The sequence below is a fragment of the Acanthisitta chloris genome, unplaced genomic scaffold (assembly GCF_000695815.1).
Source record: "Acanthisitta chloris isolate BGI_N310 unplaced genomic scaffold, ASM69581v1 scaffold11586, whole genome shotgun sequence".
NCBI classification, from domain to species: Eukaryota; Metazoa; Chordata; class Aves; order Passeriformes; family Acanthisittidae; genus Acanthisitta; species Acanthisitta chloris.
In genome coordinates, this window is record NW_008679785.1 from 4,952 (window position 1) to 15,614 (window position 10,663).

The 10,663-nt window shown below is 40.5% G+C and overlaps 1 protein-coding gene across 1 annotated transcript in view; it reads right to left on the bottom strand.

Annotated features, from left to right (window-relative positions):
* The window catches only part of SVIL (supervillin), a 57,873-nt gene that overhangs the window by 1,859 nt on the left and 45,351 nt on the right, over positions 1-10,663 (bottom strand). The window contains exons 30-36 of the mRNA XM_009077450.1: positions 8,910-9,061; positions 7,679-7,784; positions 6,670-6,877; positions 5,726-5,859; positions 4,915-5,070; positions 4,377-4,520; positions 164-285 (exon numbers count right to left, since the gene is read on the bottom strand). Coding sequence (XP_009075698.1) covers positions 164-285; positions 4,377-4,520; positions 4,915-5,070; positions 5,726-5,859; positions 6,670-6,877; positions 7,679-7,784; positions 8,910-9,061 — 1,022 coding nt within the window. The remainder of the gene's footprint in view (positions 1-163; positions 286-4,376; positions 4,521-4,914; positions 5,071-5,725; positions 5,860-6,669; positions 6,878-7,678; positions 7,785-8,909; positions 9,062-10,663) is intronic.

Here is a 10,663-nt window from a genome sequence, read left to right on the forward strand (position 1 = left end):
TTTAGCTATGTTGTTACTTTTTTCCTGTGCAGACTCCTGAACTGTGCTTTCTAAGTTCATCCTCTGGATCATGGGGCTTGACAACACAAACAAGCAATGTTACACTGACAACACAAGACAGTTACTAGTAATAGGAAACAGCCTGTGCAATGAAAAGATTTACCATTTCTGTGATCTCTGCGATGTCTTCCCTATGTTCCCAACTTGGGAACATATTAGTGAATGTCAGAGGCTCTAGGCCAGCATGAATTAGATAGGATTTTGGGGGCTTCTTTACATTTTTCCCTAAAAACAGTAAAAATACAAAAGAAATTACAAATGGTACCATATTTTGCAATGTCTTCCTCTATCCAAAGCTACATCCTAAACATGTTAAATTCATTCCTGAAAAGCTCAAGTAATTTAAAGCAGTAAGAATAAATTTTACCAGGATTTAAAAAAAATACTATGAGACCTTTCAACATGTTTTTCAGTATTGTTAAACCTGCCTTTTACTATATATGACCACAAAGATCAAAACATGTATGCTGAAAATTCCCCACTACTCCCAACCCAATGCCTCTTTCATCTTACATAAATAGAGTTAGAATAGAGTAAGCAGAGTGTGATGGTCAGAAATTACCCAAATTCAGGTAAATGAAACCTTCTGGTATGCTCAGCAGAAGTGTCCTGCCAGGAACCAACAAAATCACTTAAGCCTCCAAGCTTAAATTATCTTTAAACTGTTCTTAACTTGGGATAGTGAGGTGTAACACAATTATTTTGTTATTACAAATTCAAAGGAATGGGATCTGAAAGCTAACAGAGGTATTGCAATAGCAGATTGGTAATCACTGGTGATTTTCAAAGACAGTCCTGCTTCTTTAAAACATATATGTGCATAGGACATGGACATAACTCTGCCTAGGAGTGATGCTGTATCTGATTAAGAGGTTAAAGTCATTATGGCAAGTGCATGTTGATGGAATGATTTAATTCCCCAAGGATTCAAGAGCACTGATAAACTCCAACTATTATTGGAAAGAGGTAGACAGGCAGTCAGGGACTAAGAGGAACTGTAATTCAAAAAATATATTGTACCTTCATCTTACTTGGATTAAAACAAATCAGTGTAAACAAATCTTCCAGATGGGCAATGGAAAAGCTGAAGGTGGTGCAAAGTCCACAGTCAGCTGAAACCAACTGGGCAATATGACAGGATCTCACTTCTGACAGTTGTAGCTTCCCTAAAAACTGCTTCCTGAAAAATTTTGTCATTCCCTACATTCAGTCTCAGTGTCTTTAATGCCCTAAGATTCTCTCCAGAGTGTGTAAATTCATTACAGAAGACCCTGGTTTTTCTTGTAGTCCCTACCTGCACTTGATGCCTGTGAGCTGTTGGGCCAGGGGGGCTAAAAGAGCACAGCCCCTTCCTCCCCACTGCTGAGGAGCTCCCCAAGGGAACTCATGCAACACCTGTGCTGAATGCAAATGGAAGGTTTAGCTGGACATGGGTGTTTCATTAGGTTTGCAAAACCCAAATACTACAGGCTTGGCTTTATATCAGAGGTCGAGAGCAAACTGATTAAAGAGAGTATGTTCAAATGAGACTGAATACTAGAGATAAAAACTCTCAGGAGTAGTCTAACAAATGCATTAGAACATAAGTTAGAATTCAGAAGATTTATCATTTGAATACTTGCTTTTAAGCCTTCTCTTGCACATATTTTCAATGTGGCTTATTTGTTCATTCTACCAGGAACTATACAAAAACCACTTTAAAATTGTGCATTTAAAAAAAACCATGTGAAGCTGCTCTAGCTGCACTGTTCCACTCTCAGCAATTCAGCCAAGAAATAAAAGGAGAGTGGCATTTGCAATGTTCCAGTCCAGGTAAGATGAATTTATATGTAAGTGAAGAAACATTTTCCTTGCATGATCTCTGCCCTCAGCACAAGCTGATCTCCTCACTAAGAATCACTGAAGGGCAAAACAGATTTTTCCCTCTCCTGGAGATCTGCAGCTTGGCTCTCCAGACTGCTGATTTAGCAAATAAAACCACAGAAAAACTTTCAAGACATTCTGAAAACTTAAAGGAGATATATGCACAAGGGGAAACACTAGGTGTATTCAAGGGATATCCAGAGTTGCAATCAATCTCTTTCATGCCATTGTGTAGTTAAACATTACAAGCCAGGAAAAGAGAAAGGTGTAGGGGGAGAGAGAGGGACACAGATGAGGAAAGAAATGGAGAGGAAAAAAAAAAGAGAAAAGCATTTTAATGCTTCTTATTGCTCAACTATATTCTGGTAGTCAAAATAATTGCAGCAGCATTAGTAACTCCTGAAATTAAATTTCATAAGTAACAATACATAAGAGCTAGACAGCCCTGACAGCTCGATGCAATGAAATTTTGAAGTAGTTGACAGAATTCCAGACTGTGAAGGCAACAGAGTAGCAGAACAACATAGTTTGAACAGGAAAAAAACACTGCTACAGAAGTTTACATAGTCTTTAGCATAGAAATAGTACAAGTACAATTGGTTTTTAACTAACAAACTTGCTCTGTACAGTTCCAACCACACAGCCCAAAGCTCTCGAGAAATACTTATGGCAAAGGTGATAAAACCCACAACTGCTGTGAAGTCATGGCCAGAGGTAAAGAAGTGAGCACCCAGCAAAATAACTTGTTCTATGGTACACAAGCTAAAAAACCTCAGGCCCCTGAGTGGTCACTGAAGAACTTTCCACTGTGCATCAAACTCGAATACAACAAATTCAATCTAGTGCAGAAGGCATTAATCCCTTTTCCCATCATCAAACTTGAAGATCAAAAAGTCAGAAAAAATATCCAAACCTCAGAATGTGCATCAGATTCAACCTCTGCTGGGATGAGAAAACATGATTTTTATTACCAGAAGATTACAGCACTGCATCTGGAACATTAGGGTAGGGATCTTATTTCCATCTCTTTCACTAGCCTGCTGAGCAACTCCAGGCACAACATTGCATGGGACTCTCCTCTGTGCTGACCTTCACTGCTGCTGTGAAGCACAGTGTGACAAGACTTCAAAGCAATGCACCTTATCACTCCTCCTGACTTGCAGAAACTGGGGGTGGTGGAGAACAAGTAACTGGCCTTTACTTTAGGAATTCAGCAGTCACTGCCAAAGACACTTCCAATTGCTGCCCTGTCTTTAGCACCCCATTCCTAAACAAATGCTGCCGTTTGGCAGGGCAGTGCCAGAGACATCTGGGGATGAATCACATAGAGCAATAATGTGGTTCAGTAAAGGTCACGTTTCAGTGCCTGCAGTACTGGTTTTCAGCTGTCTCCTGTCAGGTGTTACTAGCTCCCCTCAGTCACAAAAGACAACACTTGTTCTTACTCCTATTTGACCAGCAGATTGCAAAGCAGACACTGGCTTATCTGCATAAGGGTGGACTTCAACAAGGATATTGCTTTCCCTCTTCAAATACACAAATGCCTATGGGAGATGATGACAGTTACCACCCACTGTGTCACAAGTTGTGAAGTTTATTTTCTTCAGAAGAAATCAATGGCATCATGAGGTCTCAAGGTCTACAAGCAATCAAGATTTCCTTGCAAGAGGGCACAGTTTGTAGCAGTTGAGCCCTAGTGACTTGTTTGCAGTCACAGCTCTGAATTAACAGGACCATAGCTATTACTCATGTCCTCTCTCTCCTGCATGGTAACCTCACATGCTCTGTCAGAAGATGCAAGGCCTGTTCCCAGCCTCACTTAACCTTACATGAAGCAAGAAGGTGGCATTATCATCTCTTAAAGAAACTGTACAACTGCAAAAAATAATCTCTAGTCAGGGTACTCTTACATGATCATCAAATGCAGCTTGAATCACTGCACAATGAGTGGCAATAAGTGCATCTCATAAAAATGAGCACAGAGCTGAGGCTCCAATGGTCACCAGTTCCCATGTGAGACTTGCTCTCTATCTTCAGAATCTTTTCACCTCTCCCACTAAATGAACACCCAGTTATATCAGTAAAAACAGTACCTTAATTCTGTCTCTTTGATGCACAGAAGCTTATGAAATCTAAGAGGAGATAGACAGCATTCAAGTTTACAAGGCTGAGTTCTCAGTATTCACTTTTGAGGACCTGATGCCTGAACTATTCTCCCATAGTGGGGGCATAGAAAAGATAAAGCCTTTCTTTTCTCTGAGAACTGAGTCAGCAAAATATCTTGGCAATTTGGGAATGATGTTATTACTAGACAAATGGTTTGCAAAGAAAGAGTGGAGAATGTATCTTCAAATACACTGCTGTTTATTGATAACATTGGGGAAGCACCTTTCAGCTCAGGACACCCTGGCATGGAAAGGTATGATGACACACTCAAAGCAGCAATGTGTTACCTTTGCAGTACTGGAGCACTGTCTCCATGGCACATTTCCTGTCTGTAGCCCACCTAATTCGAGCTGATCCAGTGATTTTGTTTTCCACAGGCCACCAGCCTTGCCACAGGTACACTTCATGGTGATTGTCAACAAGGAACAGTGCTATGGAGTCAGAAAATAACAAATCCATCAGCAGCCACTTACAAGTGCTTACAACCCCCTAAATAAACCCAGTTTTACTTGCTTGTCAGCATGACAACAGGATCATTTCACAGTTTACCAATCCCTTTTGTTAATCATCCAGCTAAACCTCAGCTGGACTTGGTTTCTCTAATATAAACAATGTATTATTGTAGCAAGCTTTTGGGATACATATACATTTGATTAGTTCTCAGCATCTTTATCCTGGAAAAATTACTGATACTGCTTCACAGCATCACATGCACACATTTTCCTTAGATAAATCAAATTAAAAGTGCTTCCAGTTACTGAACAGTGCCCGATGCAGGATACAGTTATCTGTTTTCTTGTTAGTTAAGTATTTTTAATCATATACCTGGTTGTGGGGCAGTGTAAAGATCCTCTTGCAAGAATGGCATGGAATTGATGACAGCAGGGTCTCTTGAAGGGTAAACATACTCGGTGGCTGAGAATTCTCCTGATGAACTACTGAGGCTGAACAGGCGGGGGGTGAAGTTAAACTTTCCAGGATCTTTGAAGAGCAAAAATAAAGTGGATTTGCAATAGAAAATGTCAGAGATGATTGCAAAAAATTATAAAATCAGCTTTTAAAGTGAATGTAAATTCTCTGGTTTTTGAAAAATCAGGAAAGACAACCAGATGTCTTGGGGGACTAGCAACAGCTGTGAATAAGTTGAGGTAAGAGGTTGGCTGCCATCAGTTTGAATCTGATCCTGGCTAGTTACTATCAGCCATTTCACAACTGCCTGTTTTGCAGCTTAAGTAAAGCAAACCCAACTCAGAGTTAGCTGACAAATTTTCCACTTGGTAAATCAACTCCCCCCTGCTGCCTTTGTTGGCAGTTTCAAAGCAAAGGCTGGACAGAAGTGTGTGCAGAACTGCCTCCTAAATCCCTTCAGAAGAGAAGCAAAATGTATTGGTAACAGGGTTAACTGTTGCTCTGTGCTGCATTAATACAGGGGGGCAGCAGCAGGCAGGGAGAACAAAATGAAACACTTGGTTTTCCAGCACTTTCCTTCTAGACAGTATTACTTAACTGAGTAGACTTTTGGAAGCATCTCTCTGAAGGGATTGTCTCAACTACCAAGTTCTTCCAAAACTTTGCATTAAATCTCACAATACCATAAGACCAGTGAGTGCCAAATCCAGAAGGCAGCTAGCTCTACCTTGCAACATGCAGTCATAGGCCTTTCGATCTCTCCTTCCCAAAGCATCCCAGAATCCCAAGGGCTCCGACCCTTCATCACATTCATGAATTGTCACCTTGCTGCTGCTGTGCAGCCCTGCCTCCAGGGGACATCTACAAAACACAAGGAAAGAGAGTGAACCCAACGTTCCTGCCCCAAACACAGCTAGCACAAACCTGCTGGCCACTCGCACTATTAGAACCCAAAAGGACCCTATAGGGTCACTACACACTTCATCTCAACACAGGCACTTTGAAAAGTTATCAAAAAACATGACAGGGAATTTCAACAACCATTCTCATACCATTTCTGATTGCTTTCCCAAAGTGGAGGAGCTGCTTGTATGAGCTCTTAGTAGGGATTCTCAACGCCTGCTTTTTTAACTGCTGTTGTCCTCTCTTCCATGCTTTCCCAAATAAATTTCTCCTTCCTAATTCACAAGGCTGGATTCTAATTCTCCTATCAACTATGATTTAACTTGCTATTCAGATACTGAGCATCTCCCTCCAAATGGAAAGTGACTGGTTTTTTTGCAACCATAATTAGTACAGTAGGAAGAATGCGGATGCCCCAACCCTCAAAGTGTTCAAGGCCAGATTGGATGGGGCTTTTGAGCAACTTGGTCTCGTGGAAAGGGTCTCTGCCCATGGCAGGGGTGTTGAAACTAGGTGATCTTTAACGTGCCTTCCAACCCAAACCACTCTATGAATAAATGCATTTGACCTTCAGTGAAAGCAACTACAGAACATGTGTCTTCTCCACTTGAACAAATCAACTACCCACCATTCTTCCTCTTTACCAAGTATGTACACACTGCAGTTGTACTCAGTGGACAGTTTTATTTATATCAAATTTGAGTCAGACTGTTTTAAGTAAATTGGTAGCCTCTATAAACGTCTCCAAAATATAGGTCAGACACTCACTGTTCTTTTATTTTATTGGCTGCTGTTCTTCCTACATCCTTGGTGTGAGATTGTGCTTTGCAGCCATGCCACAGGTAGATAAGAGCTTTATTTATATTGAGGACAATCATGGATGTCCGGGAACGCAGGCTGCTGCAGTGACATGCTACTTCAAGTAAGTTTCCTTCATTGGGAACTTCTCCTCGCACGCAATATAGCCTCCAGTCACCTGGAGCAGACAGGAACAGTGCAGCAGTATTATACAGTCACATGGGATTGACAATTCAAAACCTCTGCTCTGGAACAGCTGTTCTCATACTGGATGAATTTCACATATTGCATGCCTATAATGTCACAGAATAAACTAGCTAAGCACCAGGTTTGGCTAACACTACTTGTGAAACCCTGTTGCAGAAAAGAAGACTTCTGAAACTTTGACAGAAAACTACAAGTATTGAGAGTTCAAGTGCTCAACAGAGCAAGAGAGTCAAGTTCTGCTGCTTCAGATAAGGGAAAAAAGGGAACAAATACAGTATTCTATTCAGCTCCCCTTCCCCTCTGCACCTTAGGCACAGAAGGTCATGTTGAGGTGCAAACTGGAACATATTCAAGCTACACGTGCATTAAAATTCTCCTATCTCAACTGCAGCATTACAGAAAGTAACAAATGGGTAACAGTCTTAGAGCTTTCCTTGGAACAGAATTGCTCACAAGAATACTTTTTTGCCCCAGATTATATAGAAAAGAACAAATTTTAAAGCAAATGGGCACTTGGCTCAATTAAAAACCAACTAGAACAATTTATATGTGCATCAAAACAATCAAGTCAACATGCTCTAGGCTGACAAAATCCATTCTATGCTTAAAGAAACAGACTACCTTGAAACAAAGCACTGCAAAGATATCTTAAGAGTTTCACGGCATTCATTCCCCCTTTCTGCAAAGTATGGTAGTTGAGACTGAATTCAAAGCCCTCCACAATAAGTGAAAAGGATTTGGGGGCAGAAGCTTTTAACTAACAATGATTTACTTTGTGAATTTTCTTCTTCCTCTTCCCTTCTTCCAGCATGCACAATCATCCCTCCTTGGAAGCACTGCAGGAAGCATGGTGGTTCTTTCCCTTGAAGCACTTGTACCTGGGAATTGAAAGCACCACTCTTCATTAGAAAAAATGAAGCAAGTATACAGACTCAGCAAAAACTAGTCTCAACGGATTATTAAATATTATATAATTATGGCCACCAACAAAGATGGCTTTCCTTTTACTTTACAACTGCTGACTATTGTTTAAATTACCATATATCAGCATGCAATGGGTTTCATATGTGACCTGCATATTAAAAGAAATTTCTAGCTGGAATCCAACGATCGGGAGTTCTGTAGGAGGAATACCAAATTTTAATTCTTTACAGAACTGGTCCACCTTGACTGATGTTCTTTGAAACCATTACTGAGATAACACAGGAACTGAAGCAGCTCCAGAATTTGCAGTAAACCTGTTTTCTCTGACAATATGCTTGTTCTCTGCTCACTGAACATTGCATTTTGAGTATGAAACTGATAAAACCTATTGCTGAATCAGCTATGTTGCACAGACTCCCACACTCTCAATCAAGGGCATTTACATTTCTCCTCTATGAACTTGTGCCTTACTGTTCACATCTACACTGCTGTAGAAAACTAATTACAGCATGATCAGGGTATGGAAACTTAGATTAAACCTCCCATTTTGTATGCTGGTAACAGTCAAGCCACAGCAAAGCCCAAGTCTGCCTAAAGACAAAGCAAGCCAGCCTGTCCTCTCTGCTTCAACTAGCTGCATCTGCTAAAATCTCTGCAAAATAAGGCAATTAATATCCAATTACAGAGTCAACAAATTGAACATTTCAAATGTATTTTTTGCCTTGGCCTGCAGAAAGTGCTTCTCCTCAGCAGTAGGAAGACAGTCCTGTATCTGAACACGTACTTGAAGTGAAGGCATGAATTTGTGTCTGTGTTTCACCTATTACTGCAGAAAGAGACGACCTTCTCCCTCAGCCTTTTCTCGAAAATAACATTTTTAGAAGTGGGATTTGGGAATGACAATCCATAAAGGTCTCTGGCAGTTGCAGTAACACCAAAAGTAATTTTGAGGTCTGGCTATTTGTAATGGCAAGATCACTTTTACAGAAATGGAGGAGGCAAAAAGGATAACCCATGTTTACCATTACTGCCTACCTTGGCAGGCAAATCTTACCAGGTCTGCCACCTAGGAAACTCACCTGTGCTCCTCTCTCCTCATCGAGTTCCACTGTCATCAGTGCTGATGTTCCTTTCTCACTCACTGTGGAGTGCCTTCCTTGCCAAAAGAAATAAACGCATTTCTCTTTTCCAACAGCCCTTACTTGTTGCTCTCCTTTTTGTCTGCTTCCAACTGCGAAACACAAAGCACATGCTGAAGAAAGTACTCTGGCTATAGGTTTAAACAGCACATGTTTTAATCTCATCTGCCAGCTCAGCACTATCCCATCCAGAATAGGAAAGATAAAATGTCCAATTGGAGGAACATTAGGACTCTGAGCCAGTGAGTCCCCATGCAGAATTGGCATTGTCTCCTCAGGTGGATGTAAGCCCACAGGCAGAGATGCCTGTGCTGGCTGGAGAAAGAGATGTAGAAAGAACTGGTACTATCTGGAGCAAAATAACTGACAGGACTTGAGCCAATTTGCATGTGAAATGGTATGTCCAGTTATGTTACCAAAGAGTGCATTATGGCTCATTTTCCACATTACACACTGTTCTTTGGCAGTAGGAGAGCACCACCTTTCTTTTCTTATTATTATTTTTAAATAAGGATTGGTGTTTAGTTATGATAAGCAAATAATGTTTACAGCAAGTGAAGTTCAAGAATACAACCAGTTATGGAATATTTCACTCTCCAGTGAAAGATAAAACTAAATCAAAGATAAAAAAAAAACCCCAAGAGCTTTAAAACAGATTCTTAAAAAAATATTAAAACTTCTGCCTTGATTCCAGCAGTGCTGAGCAGCATCCAACTGAAACACTTAGGAGAAAGCATCCTGCTTTTTTTCAAGCTGGGAATACTCAAACCACTACTCACTTCTAAAATTTATGGTTTTCACTCTTATCTGTACATTCAGGCCATAAAAGTAGTGCCTCCTACATAAAAATTTACTCTGCCTTGGAGTGATGGAATGTGTTTTCATCCATTTGGATTAGAAGTCTGTTTACAGCCCTGTCTTAGTGTTACCCACTTCTCCCAAGACTTACAAGCTTTTGTATTTTTCTTGGATTTTCCAGAATCTGAACTCAACAATCCGGACTAAGACCCACCTACATTTTTTGGCTAGAAGCCTGAAGCTGTATAGCTATTTTACTGCTTTCAACCAATTTCAACATGCTCTTATTTGGAGCAATAATTTGTAGACTATTTCTATTTTACTTACCATAGAACCCACCTATTCTTAGCTTAGTGCCAGAAGGGAGAGTTCCAATGAGCTTACTGAGCTGACTGATTCTCAGCGTTTACCTGCTGCTCTCAGGCTCTTTGTCAGAACACTGCTGAGCCTGAAACCCAAAAGGTTTCCAGCAACAGCAAGGGCAATGAGTTGGCAAGGGCTTTTCCTGTCATTGTTACTGATCTCCGTTACTCAGCAAAGGCTTTCCTCTCTTGCAAGACATTCAGAACACTGTTATTAGTCCAGCTGCCTAGTTATTTTGGGGTTAAGCTATGGGCATAATTCTGGCTTAATGAGCTATCCTGTGAACACACACACCACCAATGTTGGGCAAAAGCAGAGATGGACAGCATTACATTTGAGGTGTGGAAAATAACTTCATCCTTTTTTTTCTCTAGTGTTGTCTTTTAAACAAAATAAAATAAGAAGCTCTATTTCTTAATGGCCTAGGGAAGCTAAATTACCATTCTTAACCTTAACATTTACCTATCCAATGAAGTCTACGCCTGAATCTATCACCAACAGCAGCAGTTTTAGCTACACTTCTCTGTTTCAGC